The sequence below is a fragment of the Alosa alosa genome, chromosome 22 (genome assembly GCF_017589495.1).
Source record: "Alosa alosa isolate M-15738 ecotype Scorff River chromosome 22, AALO_Geno_1.1, whole genome shotgun sequence".
In the NCBI taxonomy this organism is placed as follows: Eukaryota; Metazoa; Chordata; class Actinopteri; order Clupeiformes; family Clupeidae; genus Alosa; species Alosa alosa.
In genome coordinates, this window is record NC_063210.1 from 729,391 (window position 1) to 752,850 (window position 23,460).

The 23,460-nt window shown below is 38.8% G+C and overlaps 1 protein-coding gene across 2 annotated transcripts; it reads right to left on the reverse strand.

Moving 5' to 3' along the window:
* Positions 1-17,216: 17,216 nt before the first annotated feature.
* Positions 17,217-23,439, reverse strand: LOC125288015 (L-seryl-tRNA(Sec) kinase-like). 2 transcript variants are annotated; one of them, XM_048234117.1, is made up of 6 exons: positions 23,142-23,439; positions 22,753-23,008; positions 21,199-21,400; positions 21,036-21,111; positions 20,821-20,914; positions 17,217-17,726 (listed from the first exon to the last, which is right to left on the reverse strand). In XM_048234117.1, the coding sequence occupies exons 1-6, from the start codon at positions 23,358-23,360 to the stop codon at positions 17,689-17,691; spliced, it is 885 nt and encodes a 294-aa protein (XP_048090074.1). In that variant the 5' UTR covers positions 23,361-23,439; the 3' UTR covers positions 17,217-17,688. The 2 variants fall into 2 exon arrangements, with proteins under 2 accessions (XP_048090074.1, XP_048090073.1); XM_048234116.1 differs by having other exon boundaries at positions 17,217-17,898.
* Positions 23,440-23,460: the final 21 nt, after the last annotated feature.

The window sequence follows — 23,460 nt, forward strand, 5'->3', positions numbered from 1 at the left end:
CGTGTCAATGTTTGAATGAAGTTTCTACGTTAAACGGTTGAAGCTGCATTAGCTGCGTTAGAAAAAGAATAATAACTAGAAAAGCATTTCCTGAAGGAAATACAGTGCATGAAAATGCAAAAAATATGATGTCAAATATCATACAGAGTAAAAACAAACTATATTGGTTGCTAGGTAGATGAGGTTTAATATAGTTGGAATGACTCAACAGTTAAATAGGTGGATAGTTTATATAGGTAAATAATTTACTTGGTAGATAAGGTTTAATATAGTTGGAATGATTGAACGGTTAAATAAGTGGATAGTTTAAATGGTTAAATTATTTAGGTAGATAGTTGACGATAACTGACACTTGGAATGGCTCTAATGTTTGCTAGCAGTTATGCTAACTATATTAACAAAGATAATAATGTTAACCAAGTTACTATGCTAACTAGCATGCTAACAATGTTAAAATGCTAAGTATGCTAACCATGTGACTTAGCTAACTTAGCTAATTATTTTTAGCAGTTATGCTAACTAGCATGCTAACATGCTAACTATGCTAACCATGTTACTTAGCTGACTTAACTAATCATTTTAAGCAGTTTTGCTAAAAATGCTAACTAGCATGCTAACATGCTAACTATGCTAACCATGTGACTTAGCTAACTTAGCTAATCATTTTTAGCAGTTTTGCTAAAAATGCTAACTAACATACTAACATGCTAGCATGTTAACTATGCTAACCATGTTACTTAGCTAACATGCTAACTAGCTACAGTGGGTAGGAGTCATAGTTGATGACAAGTAACAGTTACAATGGCTGAACAGTTAAACAGTTCAGTAGTTTAAAGGGTTAAATTGTTTAACAGTGAAATATTGTAGTGAGGACTTTTATTCTGAAACAGTTTTTGGCAGAGGAAGCAGTTGAATAGGGTGTGTAGTCTTAATAGGGCCAGTTTGTATGCTTAAAGCCTGAGAATGGCAGTTGGGACAGGTGGCCCGAACACCTGCCATAGGATTCTAATTGCTTAACGGCTCTATTGGGATGTCATCAGCCCATGTTAAGTCTATGGGGAAATTTTGAACAGTTTTTAATTAATAGTTTAAAAAGTATAAAAGTTACAAAGCTGAAAAATACATAGCACCCATGTCCTAAGTAAGACCTACGTAACATAGTTTGAATGAAGTTTCTACGTTAAACGGTTGAAGCTGCATTAAACGCGTTAGAAGAAGAAGAATAAGAAGAAGCCTAGGAAGAACAGTACAGTGCATGAACTGTAATAACTAGAAAAACATTTCCTGAAGGAAATACAGTGCATGAAAATGCAAAAAATATGATGTAAAATATCATACAGAGTAAAAACAAACTATATTGGTTGCTAGGTAGATGAGGTTTAATATAGTTGGAATGATTGAACGGTTAAATAGGTGGATAATTTAAATGGTTGAACGGTTAAATAGGTGGATAATTTAAATGGTTAAATTATTTAGGTAGATAATTGACGATAACTGACAGTTGGAATGGCTCTAATGTTTGCTAGCAGTTATAATAAGATAATAATGTTAACCAAGTTACTTATCTTAGTTAACTTAGCTAATGTTTTTTTATATTTAGTAGTTATGCTAACTAGCATGCTAACATGTTAAGTATGCTAACCATGTGACTTAGCTAACTTAGCTAATCATTTTTAGTAGGTATGCTAACTATTTTAACTAGCATGCTAACTATGCTAACCATGTTACTTACTGTTTTGCTAACTATGCTAACTAGCATGCTAACATGCTAGCACGCTAACTATGCTAACCATGTTACTTAGCTAATCATTTTTAGCAGTTTTTTTTAAAATGCTAACTAGCATGCTAACATGCTAACTATGCTAACCATGTTACTTAGCTAACTTAGCTAATCATTTTTAGCAGTTTTGTTAAAAATGCTAACAATGCTAATAATGTTAGCAATGCTAACATGCTAACTAGCTACAGTGGGTAGGAGTCATAGTTGATGATAAGTAACAGTTACAATGGCTGAACAGTTAAAAAGTTCAGTAGTTTAAAGGGTTAAATTGTTTAACAGTGAAATATTGTAGTGAGGACTTTTATTTTGAAACAGTTTTTGGCAGAGGAAGCAGTTGAACAGGATGTGTAGTCTTAATAGGGCCAGTTTGTATGCTTAAAGCCTGAGACTGGCAGTTGGTCCAGGTGGCCCGAACACCTGCCATAGGATTCTAATTGCTTAACGGCTCTATTGTGATGTCATCAGCCCATGTTAAGTCTATGGGGAAATTTTGAACAGTTTTTAATTAATAGTTTAAAAAGTATGAAAGTTACAAAGCTGAAAAATACAAAGCCCACATGTCCTAAGTAAGACCTACGTAACATAGTTTGAATGAAGTTTCTACGTTAAACGGTTTAAGCTGCATTAACTGCGTTAGAAGAAGAAGAATAAGAAGAAGAAGAAAAAGCCTTGGAATAACAGTACAGTGCATTTTCATGCACTGTAATAAGAAGCCTAGGAAGAACAGTACAGTGCATTTTCATGCACTGTAATAAGAAGAAGCCTAGGAAGAACAGTACAGTGCATTTTCATGCACTGTAATAATAAAATGCCTTGGAATAACAGTACAGTGCATTTTCATGCACTGTAATAAAATGCCTTGGAATAACAGTACAGTGCATTTTCATGCACTGTAATAAGAAGCCTAGGAAGAACAGTACAGTGCATTTTCATGCACTGTAATAAGAAGCCTAGGAAGAACAGTACAGTGCATTTTCATGCACTGTAAAAAGCCTTGGAATAACAGTACAGTGCATTTTCATGCACTGTAATAAGAAGAAGAAGCCTAGGAAGAACAGTACAGTGCATTTTCATGCACTGTAATTAAGAATAATTCGGATAACAATAGAGTGCATTTTCATGCACTCTAATAAGAAGCCTAGGAAGAACAGTACAGTGCATTTTCATGCACTGTAATAATATTAAGAATAATTCGGATAACAATAGAGTGCATTTTCATGCACTGTAATAAGAAGAAGCCTAAGAATAAGAAGCCTAGGAAGAACAGTACAGTGCATTTTCATGCACTGTAATAATATTAAGAATAATTCGGATAACAATAGAGTGCATTTTCATGCACTGTAATAAGAAGAAGCCTAGGAAGAACAGTACAGTGCATTTCCATGCACTGTAATAATTCGGATAACAGTAGAGTGCATTTTCATGCACTCTAATAATAATAAAATGCCTTGGAATAACAGTACAGTGCATTTTCATGCACTGTAATAAGAAATTTTGGAAATACAGTATAGTGCATTTTCATGCACTGTAATAAGAAGCCTAAGAAGAACAGTACAGTGCATTTTCATGCACAGTAATAAGAAATTTTGGAAGAACAGTATAGTGCATTTTCATGCACTATAATAAGAATAAGAAGCCTAGGAAGAACAGTACATTGCATTTTCATGCACTGTAATAAGAAGAATTCGGATAACAGTAGAGTGCATTTTCATGCACTCTAATAAGAAGAAGCCTAGGAAGAATAGTACAGTGCATTTTCATGCACTGTAATAATAATAATAAGAAGAAGCCTAGGAAGAACAGTACAGTGCATTTTCATGCACTGTAAAAAGCCTTGGAAGAACAGTACAGTGCATTTTCATGCACTGTAATGACAGTAGGCCTAGTCCGAGCTGCGCAAATTCTCTCCACTCGGCGCGCGCGAGGCAGATCTGGCCATGCTGCTCGCATGGTGGAGGTGGTGACACGCTCTCTCCCTCTCCCCCACACACACACACACACATTAGGTCATGCAAAGTCTATCACAAGATGATGGGAATGCCGCCCCTGTATGGATAGGGATAGGGAGTCATTATCTCTACAGCAAAAGGCCTGCTACATAAAAAAAAAATGTCAGCCATTTATTAGTAATGATTTACACTGTTGATTTGCTATCTATTTCCCTGATCATTTAGGACATACACTATGTGTTCCTTTTTTGTGTGTCATGTCCTTGTGATGTGTGTGTCTTTGTCAGCTAAGAAAAAAAAAAAAAAACATCATTAAAAACAACAAAAAAAAAAAAAAAATACTAACATTGTCTCTTTTCTTGTCTCGTCATCTCACTCCTGATCTGTGCCTTGCCGTGGCAAATGAGCTTTTGAACTAAACAGGTCTTGTCTACTTGTGTTTGTGTGTCATCTGAATAATATATATGTGCCCCATACATGGAATCAGAGTGCCTACTGTATGTAGTAAATGGAAAATCTCTACAGCAAAAGGCCAGTCTACCGCTACATGCATTTGGTTTGTTTCTGCCATTTATTAGTAATGATTTACACAGTTTGTTCACTACTTACTATTTACCTGAGCATTCAGTATTGTGCAATATAGCATACAGAAGGTGAGGGACATTTTGGGGGGAAAGAAGTGGTGCATTTTATCATTCAAACATGCGACTTTTCAATGAAAATTCTATAATCCAAGATGGCCGCCACCATATGACATCATAATATGCAAATTAGGTATAAACATTTCATCTCTACATAAACTTTGGGTCATCCTTACTATTTCTCTAATTTACAGAAAGTCTCTATCTCTTATCACTTTTAAGATATAGCCTTTTGAAATGAAAATGTCAAAATTGATCGTTTCGGAAAAAAACCTCTGGCGCCTAAAGGGTTAATACCTGTAACGACTGAGAAAAATGAACATTGCTAGTCAACAGGTTTTATAATGTATGTATAATTTGGATTCAGTGAATCCTTCAATACTGTATTTTTATGTACAATGACAGTGGTAAATAAATGTTTATTGCATGTGTAAAATGCTTCATGTGAATGTGTAATATACAGTTTGCTAAGGAAATACTTGGCTATAAGTTCAAGAAAAAAAACCTGAAATAGAGGCTTTGGCAGACTATATTTGCTTTATTATGCTGTATGAACAGTGAATGTAAGTAGGTTACTACAGATAACTCACTGCTCTATTCCCCGTAACTGTAAAGGACCGTAGTCAGCACTGTAAATGTTGCATGCATTCTGCAGTGAGAACACATTTAGACCGTCCAGGTTTAGAACCTGTTCGCCTATCATACATGGAGGCCTTTCATCCAGCTGCTGCAGCTGTCTTGTAACCTATTATGCATAACATAAGGTAAGTATCTGCAGTGGCATCTTGTCTGCAATCATATATTGCTAACATAAGTATAGGAAAGATCATGTTACCTGTGGTACCTCCTGGCAGCATAAGTTCTCAGGCTCTCACGGCATTGTTGCACACTTCCCACATGTGCACCTAAGCAAACAAATACGAAACGAGTCATGCATGAATAAAGCTAAAGAAATAATAAACCTGGTATTTTTTACCCAATAATAGCACCCACGATTACATTTGAACGAGCATGCTCCAGCTAGCTAGTACTTCTCAGCCTGACGTAAGTAGGTGAATGGTAAGTAGTGCTAGGCTAGACTTTCTCAAGTTTACAATGCGAACACACCAGTATACACCAATATATCAGGCGCATCCATGCAAGTCTCATAAGTATGACAGAAAAATACTACTGTACACTCAGTCTGTAGAGCAATGGTGTCGGAGCCCTCCCTAATTTTACTGTGAAAAACTGTAACGTTATTATAAGTTAGAGCAGGTTATAGGATCTGCCAACTACCTTGGCCAATGTCAACCGAGCGAAGCTTGAAGCAGCGGGGTGTTTAAGACATAACTTCATGTTTAGTGAACAAGAAGCACAATATAGTTTACTACTGTGTGAATACAAATTCATTAAGTTGAATAAATAATTAATAATAATTCATAATAGTGCCTGACCTGGCACTAACGTTATAGCTATCGATAGCTAGACTAGCCTAACATTAGCTTTCACGGGCTAAACGGTCTAAGTTTCAAAAAAATAGAAAGTTTCATTAACCATTCAGAAGCGTCTTGCTGAATTCTTTGAGTCTCGGGTAGTGCAGGAGACTCCCCTCCTTCAGGATCAGATTCTGGTTCGAACATGTATGGTTGAACTACTGCCACCATGTCCATGTTAAAGTTAACGTAGTAGTAGTGGTAAGAGCAAAGATTGTTAAGGCGGAGCAAGATATTTCATCAGGAGCCACTTCCGGGAACCCGGATCGCATCTGGGGGTCAAAATCCCCTTTATGCAGAGCAGAGGCAGCGACTGCTCCATTGAAGTCTATGGGCATAGCTCAGAATTTCACCACATATGCTAAAGTCTTGGTTCTATAGAGCTAGGAATGTGAATTTCGGGCACATTTTCATGATCCTCAAACCCTTCTGAACATTTCAGGTACATCCAGTCTGATCAGCAATCCAGTCTGGAGAAAATCAACCTCATATCAGGTGTGCGCCGGTTATTTCTGCCGCTGCTGTTGGCCGGTTGCAACTTACGCCCGTCAATACGTCATTGACACGCCTCTTTATGCAGACAGGATTCAATCCCCATTTCGCGCCCATAGACATGAACTACGACGAAGTATCTTGCTCCGCCTTAACAATCTTTGGTAAGAGTCAGTGGGGCGTGGGCAAAGATTCTAGAAGCTTTGAGCGTGGCCAAATTAGCTGCAGATCATGAATATGTAATGAGCAGCAGAAAACAGCACACTCTGGAAGGGGCTGAAACAGAGAGTAATAGAGGTAGGTAACAATTGTTTCCTACAAGCCATTTCCACCAAACAACTTCAGAAACATGTTTTCTGGAACTCAATGACCTATTTGAACTTGTTGAAAAATAGTCAAAATATGGGCACTTTAAAACATCTCTATTTTACTTAGCCCACTTCCATACAGTGGGTCCCATTAAGAAGTGGCCACTTCATTTGCGCTTACCGTGATTCACACAGCAGCATTATTAAATTAATCTGTCACCATATGCCTATGCTTACGTTTGCAAAGAAAACATTTTAATTTGATTCACATGAAACGTTACATTCCATGTACATGTTGACAATGAGTAGGCTAGTTTTTGGTTGTTGGTGGTGTTATTGCATCCCTTAGTTATGCCTACAATGCAAGTTCCCTCGCGATTGGAAGCTCCTGTAGACAATAGTAGACACATTTCAAAACATCGCGTTAGGAGTCCTTGCCACTTCTTTTAAGCTGTCACAGACTTAGGTGCTACTTTTAGGGCTAAAGTGCTTCGTGAATTACTGTTAGTAAAAAAAATAGCAGTCCTAAAGTTACAAGTGACGAAGTTCCGAGTGTAAGCATCTCATATCAAATGACCATGGCATTACGCTAAACAACATAAATCCCAATTAGCAACATACATCTCCTCCCTATAGCTAGCCACACAAGAAATTAATGATACTAAATCTCTGCTTAGCATGCTTCTCCCATAGCTTCTCCGCTTAGCATTCTAATAACAGAAGGGGCACATTTATGTTGACCACTACAACATGACTCATTATGTCTGTAACGTTAACTGTATAAAACACTTACTTTCATAAAGGACGTACACCATACAGTATACACATGGAAACCAATATTTTAGGTTCTTGGCCACAAACTCAAAACGTGTCTCTCTGAAGCCCTGTTCTAGAATCTTTGCTCTGAAGGCTGTGTTGCTAGGCAACATCAAATAAACGAAATCAGAGCCATATAAAGGTTACCTTTATATGGCTCTGAAGGAAATAATAGTCTTTCAGTATTAAATGTGTACGTGTGCTTCCGAATGGATGTGTGTGGTTTGCAATTAGAATAAACAAGAAATAACATTTCCAATAATTTCCCATGATAAATTACATAATATTTGCACCTTCCTTACTTGTGAATCTCACATCGTATTTCAAGTAGGCTATACACTAGTGAAATGTAATACAACGTTTCCACCTAGCGTCCAGATGTAGGCTATTTAACATTAACGTATTGCTTGTTTATTCTTTCGTCAAGTCCATGCTTTTAGGAAAACAATCTTTTTATCATAGTTCCCTCTTCAATGAGTGATTACCAGCTCGTTTTTGTAACAGAGATAGCTGTTTATTGTCCCTAGGTTTACAGAAACACCTATTCATATTAATACGTAGCCTATGGAGTGCTGCCGACCACTGTTCATTACATGGCCCAGAATGCCTTGCATGTCTTTACAACAAAACAACACAGTAAAACCTAAATGCCCGTAAACATATGCATTTGCATACTTGTAACATTTTTAATAATACTCTCCCATCATGATATTTAACAATAATGAAAAATTTAATTTGAATACCGTCAATGTGAAAACAACTCTATTATGTAAGCTATATATAGCTACTGTTCTCCTTGCTATTTCAGTTCGTAAGTCCATATCCCATGGCAGAGCAAGGATTTCATGATTGGGCAAGGATGCCCAGAGACATTGTGGCTGTCTAGAAACATTGAGCATACTTTGGTGCAAAGGTGAATGGTGAGAGTTACTAAATACCTGTGGGTGGTTTGCCAAATGGAAACTTTTGGAATATTTTCTCTTTTTTTTTAGCTTATGCACCCTCACATTGGAGGCCCCAGTTCAAATACAAAATTTGGTATCGATATGTGACAGTGTTCCTGAGATATGGACTGACTTCCTGTTTCGAACCGCCCGCCCGATTTCGTTTGGCTCTGACGGGCAAACGCTTTCGAAAATCAAAAATCCTTCTGGTAACTTTTGTGAGGCTTGGTCCAAGGATAATGTACGTCAAGTTTCGTGGCGTTCAGACCAAATTTGGGACCTGTGAAAATTTAGTTTCGCTTTCTGTTCAATCCAATATGGCGGACAAACGACACGCCCACCTGACATCATCTTCGTGACCAACTTACACCGGTACTGACCGGACGTTTTAAAGTTGGAACGGTGTCTCTGTCTTAAAGGGCCTAGGCGCTAGGGCTGACAAAAAATTAGGGAGACGGGAAAAATAATAAAACTTAAGAAGAACAATAAGTGTGCTGCTTTGCAAGCACACTTAATAAGAAAACTTAAGAAGAACAATAAGTGTGCTGCTTTGCAAGCACACTTAATAATAATAATAAGAAAACTTAAGAAGAACAATAAGTGTGCTGCTTTGCAAGCACACTTAATGAGTCATGTTGTAGTGGTCCACATAAATGTGCCCCTTCTGTTATTAGAATGCTAAGCGGAGATTTAACATCATTCATTTCTTGTGTGGCTAGAAGCTGGCTAGCTATGTCATAGGGAGGAGATGTTGCTGTAATGTTACGCAAAGAATGTGAATTTTGGCACATTTTCATGATCCACTGGGTCGTTATGAGCCACACAAAATACGGTGTTGCTAAAATTACTCCTATTGTGGCTATTAGAGACATGTGTTCATGAGTATCCAGCTACATTCAATGAGTTAAGTAAAATACATTCACACACACAAAAAAAACATCACTAATGTTGTGGACATTCCTTTATTCTGAGATACATGAATAGGCTCTCAAAACAATCCCAAACAGACATAAGGTCTTTATAGAACAAATCTATATAGATTATTTGTCAAATAAGCCAGTAAAACAGAATTAGGGGATGGAATATATAACATTCACACTCATAGCTCATATTTTTTAAATAAATCAGTGAAAAAGTATCCTGACAACTGAAAACTGATCTAAATCTAATAAAATCTAACCAAGATTATTAGTCTTATATCAAGATAAAAAAAAACTAGTTTGTATTGTTTTCAGTATAAAGAGACTTACCTATCGCTTTTTCGTGAAAACATTTGACTTAATTAAAGAAAAGTTTGACTTATTTTAAGACATCTCATCCTGAAAACAAGCAATTTTTTCTGCCAGTGCGTTAAGCAAATTTGTCCTAAAAACAAGCAAATTTGTCTGCCTGTGTGTTAAGTAAATTTGTCTTGATAAGACTCCTTAAAATAAGTCTTCTTAAATTAAGTCAAAATGATCTTTCGAGAGAGCACTAAGTAAGTCTTTTCATACTAAAAACAATACCAAATAGATTTTTTAATCTTAATATAAGATTAATAACACTTGGTTAGAATTCATTTTTTGCAGTGTGGATATTTTAAGGTTGTCATACCGTACCATGTATATAACACATTGAACATTGAACACAAGAATAGAAAAAATCAATACATTTTTACAATACATATATAATGATATGAAAATAAAAGTGCCCGCAGGAAAATATAAATACAGTACGCAAAAATTAACTTCGACAGAAAGTCCTCCTGAAGTTAAATGTTTCTGATTCTTCGTTGATTCATCGATTCATCGTTGATTCAAGAGAAAGAGATATATTTAGCCGTCTGGCTATAGACTCCCATTCAATCTGCACTCGCCCGTGATCCCCTCCAGTGGAATTCTAATGGAACTGCAACCAAGATCGATACCAGGCTTATTTGGAAGTGCCAAGGCTCTCCGTAGACGGGCTCTGCACAGATTCTATTAATTAGCTGTGGGCTATACTACGAATCTCGATTACTGGGTTAGCGAGGTATGTTGCGCTCAAAGCCAGGGTATGCTGTGACACGGAAGTGACTCTGCTTCAGCGTCGCTGTATCCCCATGGTGTCTTTATGCTGTCAACCAAACCTGGTCCGGAGCAGGTTATGTTAAAGAAGCCCTATGCAGGTCTTGTTATTCCTTCGCTGTTTCTGGGTTTTCGCCTGATTTGGGCTCGCATTTTTCACGACATAGCTCCCCCTGCAGCTTCATCCTAACACCTCCAATTATCACCACTTTTGTTCTGAAATTCTAAAACAACGATGTTTTTTAACACTTCTAAATTTGCTAAATTAACCTTATATTTTTCAGTAGCCATAGGTGTGTAGATTTGAACAAAATCTGGTTTGGTCCTTAACGGGAGCATTTACTGCCTGAAATATCCGATTTTGTTTACCACGCTCGGGGTTATAGTGCTGGCCTGATGGGTCGCCTATTTACGCCGTTTCAACGGCACATGAGCGGTTAGACCAAGAATTCTCGTCATGAAATTAAAATTCCACTGGAGCTCCAAGCGGATGTGTACAGGCAGCCTTACAACACTGTTTATAGCTCTCATGGTAAAATGTCATTTTTGGTACATATAATTTAGATACACCTATGGTGTGGGTGCTTGCGTATCTTTAGGAATCTGCAGTCTTGGTTTGTATAGAAATGGATATTAAGTGACACATACACGCAAGGCGGTGGAAATACGGGACCGACGGTAATAGGGGGAGTTCCGATAGCGTGCTAGCCATCAAGAAACCAAGCTAAACACATACAGGGCTCAAAATAAAATGGTCAAGCAGACACATTTTTCAAGAGACTATCAAACCACATAACAAAAACGAAGTTCACCTAAGGGTAGGCTACTTACCATTTCAACAGCAACAAAGCCAAGTCGGAGTCCGTTTTGCAGTCTTCTTAGAAACTACAATCTGACTACATTTTCGAGGCGCGATTGGATACTTCTGCTGTGTCACATCCGGATTTGTTCGGGCCGGTGTTATACGGTAACTGGCTTTCATGTTACCTGGCTGGACTTTTCACTTTGCCTCTGGAGTTTACGTAACCGCCCACTTCTTTTGCAGATGTGTTCAGCTGGTGATTTAGCCTCCGATTACTGGTCGCAGATTCGTTGGTTTAACTTAAGTTGAAATAGAAATGTTTGTGATGCTCCACTTTGTTGTTTAATAAGTTGGTAAACTAGTTATTAGCCGTAGTGGGTAGTGGTAGTTGATATTGTTTTCATTACGGCTGTCTGTTTAATTGCGCTTAGACTGGCCTTGGTGTCATGAGTTTTTAGAGGGGGTGGTGTTTTTAAGTGTAGCTGGACTAAGTAGATTGTTAACGTTAGCTTTACTGAACTCAACTCGTGTTTTTTCTGGAGCTCCGCACTTGCTGTAAGTTTTATAGTAATTGTATGGGAGTCTCGTGTTAAGGGATTTGTTTATGTAGTTGTCATAGTTACAAGTTGGTAAACTAGTTATTAGCCGTAGTGGGTAGTGGTAGTTGATATTGTTTTCATTAAGGCTGTCTGTTTAATTGCGCTTAGACTGGCCTTGGTGTCGTGAGTTTTAGAGGGGTGGTGTTTTTAAGTGTAGCTGGACTAAGTAGATTGTTAACGTTAGCTTTACTGAACTCAACTCGTGTTTTTTTCTGGAGCTCGTCCGCGACTTGCTGTAAGTTTATAGGAATTGTATGGGAGTCTCGTGTTAAGGGATTTGTTTATGTAGTTGTCATAGTTACAAGTTGGTAAACTAGTTATTAGCCGTAGTGGGTAGTGGTAGTTGATATTGTTTTCATTAAGGCTGTCTGTTTAATTAGCTTTAGACTGGCCTTGGTGTGTCGTGGAGTTTTAGAGGGGGTGGTTTTCCGCGTGATCAATTAGGAGTAGCATTTAAAGTGGTTATTGTGCTGGAGCGTCAGCGGAGGCGTCAGCGCTCGTGTGCAGCCGTCCTCGTGTCAAGACGAATCGAGTCTACCTGTGACAAGTCCACCGAGCAAGGCACCTCTCAGATAAGTTTCACTCTTGTCTCACCTTGTCTTGTTAGCTGACAATCCTTCTAATAATGTGCCTTCAACATATCCCTGTATCCGGTCAGGTTAATAAGCGCACTGGTGTTGAAAGGCAACAATCAGTTCAGCAGGCTTGTCCTACTTTTTCTGTAGGGTTGTGGAATTGCCAATCTGCAGTGAGTAAAGCTGACTTCTAGCCTGGCTAGCGCCACCACTTCTCAATGAGACGTGGTCTGGGAACCAAACGTTCATTTTCTCGTATTTGAAAAAAATGCCCAGATCCGTTTATTGGGTGCCACGGATGTCTATCAAATGCGTCTGTGCATAGCTCATCATCGTCTTGCTTTCCCACCTGTTCTGTGATTGGTTCCCTATCTCAGGCGAAAATTTGCTCCATGGTCTCCAGGCTGCCTTAGCAGCGTGGGAACACCCAGGCTAGCTGACTTCATTCCTGCTCTGGCCTCACAGTTATCGCTTCAATTGCTTGCGCTTACAGAGACGTGGATTAGGCCAGAGAATACTGCCACACATGCAGCGTTGTCAACCAATTATGCTTTTTCGCATACCAGTCGTTCGTCTGGTAGAGGAGGCGGGACAGGCTTTCTCGTTTCTGATGATTGGAGGTTTACACAGTTGCTGCCTGCTCAAGTCCACAACTCGTTTGAATATCATGCCATCATGATAACTGAGCCATACAAATTATACTTGGTGGTTATTTATCGCCCTCCAGGACAACTTGGGAACTTTGTGAATGAGTTGGACATTCTACTGTCTGCTACTCCAATGGATGCATGCCCATTATTAATCCTTGGCAATTTTAATATTCATTTGGATAACTCGTCTTCAATTGAGTTCCTGTCCTTACTCTCCTCATTTATTATCACACGTGTCCACAGTCCTCCTACGCTGGTAAAGATCTTGATTTAATTCTGGTACGTAACTGTAATACAGACAACGTTTTGGTTAATCCATTACATGTATCGGATCATCACTTTATCAGATTCTCTGTGCGTCTCCTGGATAACCCAGCAGCTCCTCCTACGACAATTTCGTTCCAGCGTAATCTCAGAAGCCTCTCAAGTGACCATTTTGCAACATTAGTAACATCTGCTTTACCTACTCCCAACTCATTCTTGGCACTTGAGGTTAATGACGCTACAGAGACTCTCTGCTCTACACTGGCATCTTGTCTGAATGCAGCATGTCCTCTTTCCTCAAGACCTACTCGTTCTAAACCTCGTCATCCCTGGCTGACGAACAGTATAGTCTCAGTACGAAAGGCACTTAGAGCTGCTGAGAGGAAATGGCGTAAATCCAGAGATGGAAATGATCTTAGTAACTACCAGTCTTTGCTGTCATCCTTTTCATCCTTTTTTCTACTTTCAAATCTCTTCTCAATCCTCCACCACCAGCACCATCAACTACTTCACTGTCAGCAGATGACTTTGCTCAGTTTGATGCTCCTATAAGGAGGGCTTTGCCTTGTGTTAGTATGACCGCATCATTGGACTCTTTCTCTCCTCTTGATGAGGAAGCAGTCTCTCAATTGCTTCAGCGAAGTCGTCCAACAACATGCCCATTAGATCCTGTCCCGTCTACTCTTCTACAGTCTATCTCACCCGCTGTTCTACCAGCAATCACACCTTGTCAAAGGTTTTGGAGAAAGTGGTCTTCAAGCAAGTTTGTGACTTTCTTCATCAGAATAATCTACTAGACCCTATGCAGGTTTCAAGAGCGGTCATTCTACTGAAACTGCTCTTCTGTCTGTGACGGAAGCATTGAGAGTAGCTAAGTCCTCTGCTCAGTCATCAGTATTAATTCTACCAGGCGCGCGGGAACCTATTTTTGACCAGGGGTGCTGAATAACAAAAATAATGGATGTCCGACGATTTCTCCCCTCCTGGACATGTTTCAGATTTTGACTGCTAAATACATCATTTTAGTGCGGTGTGTGGGTGATAGAGAGAAGTTTTAGGGATCAATAAAGTATATCTATCTATCTATCTATCTATCTATCTATGTCCTGGGCAGCCACAAATTCCAATGTTCTGCAACAGCACTCCGACTCCACTGCACCCACCCAAACCCCACATAAGCGCACTTGACATCATTAGCCTATTTCAGTATAGCTAAGGAAAATTACTTTTCTGATCGTCAAAACCACACCAGAGATGTTTGGCTTTAAATATAGGCTAATAATCAGGCTGCAATGATCTCGCAAATAGTTCCTGAATAGCCTAAAGTGTGTCTTCTCCACAGCAAGAATGTGTCCTAATAATTTCTATCTTAGCGACTAGTGAAATGATTTCACTAGCTATAATTTATTAATTTGCAAAACTGTACAACACAATTAAAGTTTCTTTCAGCTTATCCATGCTTTTTTGAACGTGTAAATCGCATAGAATATGTAGGCCTATATCAATCGTAGGCCTACACACTTGAGCTCGTTTACGGATTAGACATTCTCTGGCTATCACATAGCTGAAACCACGCTACGGTTCTTACAGTAACTGACTCACGTTCATGTTGATCTCTATAACTGTTCATTTTTAGTAGCCTATATTCCAACCAATCCATAACCCTTTTTTGCTATTTGACTCATCATTTCACATACACAAATATAAATAATGTCAGAGAGCGAATTAGTAATTATTTAAAAATATATAACAAATTTTAAAAATCTATCTCCTGCCAGTAGGGGGTGCTGCAGAACCCTCAGCACCCCCCTTCCCGCGCCCTTGAATTCTACTAGATTTATCTGCAGCCTTTGATACTGTTAACCATGACATTCTCCTATCTATACTATCTGAACTGGAAATTTCTGGAAAGCTCTTGATTGGTTTGAATCTTACCTTAAAGGGCGTTCTTTCAACGTGTCTTGGCAGGGACAGGTATCTAAGTCTCATGACCTCACCACAGGTGTGCCTCAGGGATCAGTATTATTACCCTTGTTTTTCTCTATTTACACCACTTCCTTAGGTGATACCATTCGCTCCCATGGATTTGACTATCACTGTTATGCAGACGACACTCAACTTTACCTGTCTTTCCAACCTGATGGCTCTATAGTGTTTCCCACTGGATTTCTGCATGCCTTAAGGATATTTCAGCCTGGATGAAAGATCGGCAAATTCAGCTTAATCTCTCAAAAACAGAGTTTTTGGTGTTTCCAGCTAAAACAGCTATTCCCCAACAGATTAACATCCAGCTTGACTCAACTTCACTGACCCCAACTAGATCGGCACGAAACTTGGGCATTGTAATTGATGACCGACTTAACTTCTCTGAGCATATAGCTTCTATTGCAAAATAATGTCGGTTTATGCTTTACAACATTAGGAAGATCAGACCTTATCTGACACAAGATTCCACACAACTTCTTGTTCAGACCATGGTCATCTCTAAACTGGACTATTGTAATTCACTATTAGCTGGCTTACCCGCTTGTGTAACAAGATCATTACAGCTGATTCAGAATGCTGGAGCACGCCTGGTCTTCAATCAGCCAAAGAGGACACATGTAACTCCTCTCCTAGTTACCCTCCATTGGCTCCATATAGTATCCAGAATTAAATTTAAATCTCTCACTTTGGCCTATAGGACACTAACTGGATCTGCTCTTAGTTATTTTAATTCAATAATCAAGCCTTACATCCCCAACCGCCCACTGCGGTCTTCTGGTGAGCGTCTGTTGTGTCGACCAGTCATGAAAACTGGGTCTAATTCCAGACTCTTTTCTTCAGTGGTTCCATGTTGGTGGAATGAATTGCCCAGTGCTCTCCGTTCCTGTGGTAGTTTTGGGTCGTTTAAGAGGGGTCTAAAGACATTCCTATTCAACATATACTTAGTTGTTTAAGCGCTTATGTGTTATGGTTTGTTATAATGTTGTTTTATTTCAATTGGGCTGTTAATTCATTTGACATTATTGTTTATTATTGATATTCTCCTTAATGTAGTCTTAGCATGTCATTGTTTTTATATTATTGATTGAATGGACATTATTGCTTTATTATTGCCTTTTCCCTTTTTTTCCATTGCTTTTTATTAGGCTATTGATTGAATTGATATTATTGTGTATTATAACTATTCTCCTTATTATATTTGACCTACATTCTAATCTGTTCCCTGTTCAATTTTAAATATTATGTTGTTTGTATTTATGTGTCGCTTTGGACAAAGGCGTCTGCTAAATCCATAACCATAACCATTATAAAGCTTTACAACACGATGTGTCGGCTTTGGAAGTGTCAGGTTGTCTGTAGTAGGCTAGGCTACTGTACATGCACTGGACCATAAATATGCCAGCAAATAAATAAAACTAAATAAACTCCACGTGGGTCTTGAATCGCTACTAAATTAAACTTCTTGTATTTATTGTAATTAAACTTCTTAATTAATTAAAGAAATGTATTTCAGTTAATCATAAAATGGCCAACTAGACATTAAGAAATCATGTTAATTTCAAATACTTATATCACTGACAACAGTAGTCCGGCCAGGATATTGTCATTTAAAAAGTTGCAGCCCTCAACTGATGTTGATGTTGTGTTTTGTCATGTCATGTTTTGGCCTGATGCGCCACCATACACCTATCTACTAATCACAAAGTCAGTAGTGTTTCTGCATTTGGGTTGGCAACCTCAAGTCAGGGGGGAGGGGGAGGGGATACACCGCTCTGCAATTTGAAAGTGATTGCAGTACCAGTTTTGGCCACAATCTTACATATGGTTCCTTTAATTAATTAAGTCAGTATATTACATTTATAATTTTACATGAATCATTGACACATATCATGAAGGGTTGAAAGATTTATTGAATGATACACTGAAATATAGATTGAATGCCATATAGATTGACAATATGCAGGATTCTAGTAGGCAAAACAAATATTGATAAGCCCCGTCCATTGAATGCACATAAGTCAATAGGTCATCACCAGCCACGCTCAGACATCTTCGGCCTAAAGCTCATTTAGTTGCATTGGAGGCCATTGTTGTCCGGTTCTATGGGATTTTATACAGATTTGAGTTGAAAAAAAAAAAATGGCCAAGCAATATGGTCGGGATAAATTCAATACAGAGTCAACTGTAAAAAATGCACATCCACAAACATACAGAATAAGTAGAATTCATTGCAGTGTAGCCATGAGTGTCTTTCTTGAGAGAATTGAATTTCACATTTGATGATTTCAACAAATCATCAAAGCAGTAATGACAAATGTCCCACACCATCGGCACTTCTTCACAGCAGACTCCTTTCATTCTCTCACTTGCTGCACAGCTGACATGATTTTTTCCAGCTCTCTATGAAATAAGATCACTGCATGACCCACAGCTCTCTCAATATCGATTGAGTCATCAGGACTGATAAAGGGGCTACAGTGAACATTCTTTCGCAGGTCTTGGAGCACTCTGGCCTTAGACTTGTTTAATTCCTTGGCTAATGATGACAGGTTTTCTGAAGAGATGCTCTTTTCTGTACAATAAAGACAAAAACATGCCATGGGTTTTGGACTAAAACATAGCCCTAACCCTAGCCAATCTATCATTTAGGTCTAACATTTTTAGCTTGATATCCTACCACTACCTAGCCTAGAAATCTAGACGCACCCTAGCGGGCTAGTCTAGCAACTCTCCGTTGGCTTGTGAGCTCGAAAAATTAAACTTCTATCAGGCCAATCAAATTGTGTATAGAGTCGTTAGGCGGGCTTAACATAATGATTTATGGCACAGTTGCAACGGTTTGGCTTGAATTCCCTGCTACTTGAAAACAAATAAGATAATGTTGCTGTTGGCGAACAGTGTGACACGAGTTAAGCTTTTATTAAGTTGGCAAAAGTTTGAACTAGCCAACTAGCTCCGCTGGTGGGAAACGCATGGGACTCATAGGCGCTGTCCTAGGGGAATTTGAGGGAATTTGAAAGACAACCGATTATTCCGCCCCTCGGACTGAGCGCTGCGAACGGTGAGTGCCCAGACCCTACATTTTAATGTGGGTCTGGCTCTAACCACTACCTGCAGCATGGTTGTTGATATCACTAACCTGGCCACTCTTTATTAAAATCCAAATGCATCTAACCCTCTGCTACTGTTCTTTTCACTTGTCACTTTTTACAGCCAGTCTTGTGCTTGTCAGTATTTCCCGCAGTGTTTTACAGCTTATGCAGCAGCCAGTGTTAGGCAAGTTATTTCAAAAGCGTTATGTATTATGTATTATTTATTACTGTCATTTCAAAGTAATTTGTTACGTTACATTACTGTCTCTGAATTGTAAGGCATTACACTACTACTGCATTATTAAGTTACTTTCACCAAAATAACTGGAAATATGGATTTGGCATTCTAAATGTAACTTATTATTTATTATATTCTGAAGGCAACTCATTACACATCCAGTGGAGGGCGATGTGGTATAACATAATGACTGAGTTAGGTTTAAGGCTAACAACAGTAGAATGTAATGGGTGCAGTGATGGCTCATGAAACGCAATACAAGAAACTAGTCAGGGGGTCAATTCTGAAAAGGGCTTCCGTTAAGACTTTTGCGGACATGTTTTGGTACAACTTGTTTTGGTACAAGTTGTCACCCTATTTTTTTAGATAAAAGACACCCATACGTAAGATATTAGGGTGGTTGTCAAGCTGATTTTTTTTTTGTGTGACTTGTACAAGCACTTTCAGGCCAATTTTTTGGTTTCCTGCTCAACACGACATGCCAACAATAAATGTTGAATATCTCCACAACCACAAGGACCATATACATAAAAAAAAGAGAACCAGTTTTCAAAGTGAATACTGTATCAGCTTGGAAACATAACATAGTATCCCAGAACCTCTTTCAATCAGTACCCCTATCTATGGGAATGAGTCAAGCCAAGTTTAAAGCTTGTAGGGAGAGACTATTTCCGCCTTGACATTAAAGAAGTTATAATTCTTTAATGTCAAGGCGGAAATGTAGAACTGATGGTGGTCTATGGTGCTATTTGACTTCATGTACGAGGTTGTAGCACAAATTATATTTAATTGACTTTTCACTATAGTTATTAATTCCATTTTAACATAACTGCTCTCTCACTTCTTTAGGGTTAGGGGTTAGTAACTAGTTAGTAGTAATAACTAGTCTTGCTGATCCTAGCACTTACCACCTGACTAGAACTGACTCTCGATTGTTTAAAAAACAGCACTCACTGATGGACTTATTCTTATTGTACTAGAGCTTTTTTTAAATTGTCCTAGAATTGTTGAGAGAATTGCTTTAAAAAGCTTAAACTGTTAACCATAGTACGATGTACTAATAATGTACTAAAAATGTAAGAATGTTGATGTGAAAAAATCAAGTGAGCTGTTTGCATCCCTGAGTTATAGAGATTTCCACATCTTAGGGGCTAGTCCACACGTACCAAACCAATCTTTTTTTCCTCCGTCTTCCCTGGAACCGTATCAAGAATATTTGCGTCCAAACGGATCCATCTCAACACGACTCAACACGTTACTTCATATCCTAGGCCTATAGGTGGCACTGTTCCTCTTACAGAAATTAACCAAAGCTTGCGCGATGTAGGCTATACAAACAGACAGAATAGGCTAGGACGAAAATGGCTAGTGCAAGGAAACCAGAATTGTTTGTGTGGACGGATAGTGAACTGTAACGGATAGCCAACTGTAGTCAACTGTAAAACTAATAAACTTCATTTTTACGGTTTGTGAAGGGTGCAGTCCCATCCTTTATTTGGCTAATGCAGGTACAAATAATCTCCTTTACTTTCTTTGGTTGTAGAATAGTCCGCGATTCACATTAATTTTGGCTATAACCGCAAATGCATAGGCTACTAAACGCTAGGTCTACCCAAGTTAGGCTATTCTGTCGCCACATTTATAATATTGCTATAATACCTTCGTTAGTAACAGTCGATACTTTTGCCTGCATCAAATCGCGCATTCGCATTTAGTGCACATCTACCATAGGCTTAACATAAGGCAATACTATAAGTGTCAAGTCAAGGGCAGCTGAGGTGTGGCGATGACATCATCAATACGCATATGCGGTTTCGCCGTCCAAACGAACTCGCAAGGGCTACGGTTTCAGATTTTTCCACCCTGGGACCAGGTTTCAAAAAAGTGTTCGGGCGGTGCATTTACAGGATTCGTTTGGACGATCAGCCAAGACAAAGCAAAACCGGTGCGTTTAACCCAAAAAGCATCTCCGTGTGGACGGGGCCTAAATCATTTCATTCAGTGCAATCTAGCCTCCCCTAGAGCCACCACTGGAAGTTTATATTGGGGAACAGTATCCCTGAAAATAACTTTTTTTCTGACTTCATTTGATCCTGCTATACAATTTATGATGTACGTTGTGTAAGAGATTATTCTACTCCCTACAGAAGGAACCTGGGCTTACCTCTAGCAGTCAGCATGGCCTGGGACACTAAGCGCCTGCAGGCCTGATCAGCTTGGTGTACCACACTATTAGCACAGCTCTGTCGATCTATCTCCTACAGAAGTAAAGCATATTAAGTCCATTACAATTCATCTCTCATTAGGAAAGATGATTTATGTCATGACAATGAGAAATAATCATTTCAAATTAATCAAAATATTTTAACAACTACATACCCTCTTTTCAGTATCATTTTGGAAAGGACTCAAAGGATTGTCAAAGGCAGAAGAAATCAATGTGGTCAGGCTCTGACTGAGAGAGACACATTAATTGTGAAGCAAACCCAAACCCAAAAACTAATTCAATCACTTTCTGTAACAATCTGGGGCAATGTCTTACAGATCATGATTTGTAAACTCTTCACAGCTGGAAAGTGTTAAACTGTTTTGTTCCCATGAATTCTTCAAAGGATTTGGTGGTTCCATGCGTTTAACCATATCCAGTATGACTTCTTCAGACAATGGTACTGCCCTGGTTCTGTTCCGACTGACACACAGTTCTGTTGGACATTGAAGATAAACTTGACAGAACCCAACACCATCTACAAAACATAACACATATATTGCCTGAGTAAATGAAGACTTACAGGTTTGGACCCCTAGAAGTATCATTATATAAAAACAATAATGACAAATACAGCCCTTCAGAGGTTGAGAGGGGAAATAAAGCTGAATCATCAAAGACCAAACACTGCAGTATAGCAATTTCCTGTGTAGCCGCATTGTGTATTAGGCCTAACCGCACAACAATGTTTTATGTCCATTAAAAAACACAAATGACCATGCATTGACCGCACCCGTGTATTAACTGCAGTGCCCAATAGCCCAATGAATCAGAATTAGATCAGTACTTTAATCAGAAAGAAGAATTGTTTCTTGTTTGCAAGAAAGATGTGTTAGCTATGATTTTGAAAACACTGGGTAAATGTTTACTGTACTGTACCTGTAATTCTGTAATACACAGTGGTTTTTGCTCCATAGAAATCGGCATGGAATGAATATATTCATAATAATATAATAATAATTCCTACAGTATAATATATTTTCGTGGGGTTGTCAGCACTGTACCACTGTAGACTTACATGTCTTAGTGTCACGCTAGCCAACAATTTTGTCTTTGGTCATTGATTTAGTGTTCGCTGACTCGCATTCAGTCCTAGAAACATGCACTGTTGTATATCCTGTAGCTCACGCCATTGATATATTCTATCAACCAATTCGATTTGATAATACATGATCCCAAATTAAAGACCTATATCAAGAGTAAACAAAATCTATGGAATGAATTTCAAGAAAATAACTTGATATTTCCCTATGCACACACATCATCATAGTAATCTGGTCCATCTATGGTGTGGTGCAGTGCTGTAATTAGGAGAACTATCTGTCCATTGTGGTATGCTGCCAATCAGCAATGCTTCATTAATTCAAGGCTGGTTTAGTTGTGGTTGGCAGTCGATACAAAAAGTTGATCTCATTAAGACAGGCATCCTGATGACTGGCAGCATGCAGGTAGTTCTCCCAATTACAGTGGCCATGAAACATGTAACGCCTGCATTTCATGTTGTTTCGTAGCCTGTACGTCATATTCTATACAATGTAACAAACCTATAACATAATAGATAATGGAGATATGCAGAAACAAACACAGTTGTTAATATTGTTTTGCAAAAGAGGGTGCATGGAATTCTACAGAGCCCGCGTGAAAGGTCAGGCTGGGGATTTATTTAGAGCAATAGTTTTGCGTTCCCTCGCAATAACTTTGCTATCTATCTATCTAAAACTACCGTATTGCTCTAAATAAATCCCTAACCTAACCCTTCGCAGGCATCGTAGAATTCTAAACTTCTCAAAAGGACATCATTTACAGCAATTGACACTAAAAATCACCTACACTTTCTTGCAAGCTGGTAGACTTCGAATCTCATGCTCTGATAGTAGAAATTGTCATCGAGCAGAAAGAGTATTTTTTTCTGGGAATGTGAAGAAGCCCGCAATGTTGTTGGTAAATGCTGCTTCTGCAATGCCATACATCGCTGATGCACTACGTCATGGTCACTCCCGCAGGAACTGGGGTCTTGTGAAGGATTCTGCAAAAACTTTTCCAGCCAGGACAGAATGGCTTGTCTGTGGTGTTTCCATTTGGTTTGCTGAGTAACAGGGAACAGTGTTGACGTAAACACACAGGAACAACGAGAAAAAAATATCGGCCCCGTGGGCTTTCTAGTACACAGTACCCTAAGTTACTTAACTTCGATTAAAATTATATGTCAATTTAAATACCGTTTGATGTGGCTGACTCTTAGTTTCCATACAGACTTCATTAAAAGCCTCCTGCGGTATCAAGTCATCGTAAAGCAACGACCACGTCCTCCAACCCATCAGCGTTGTGTGGTTCGAAAGTGCCTTCACAATAGTCGTCTTTCCTGCAGCAGGTAAGCCACAGAAAAGACACATGCATATTTGACGACGGTGAGGCACTTCATTCAGCTTGACATCCATAGCTTAGGCGGACATATGTAAACATCTATGGATGACAGTAGGTCGGAGTTTGGACGGAATTTCTACATGGCCTTTTCACTTCCGGTTTTGTTTTGTTCAT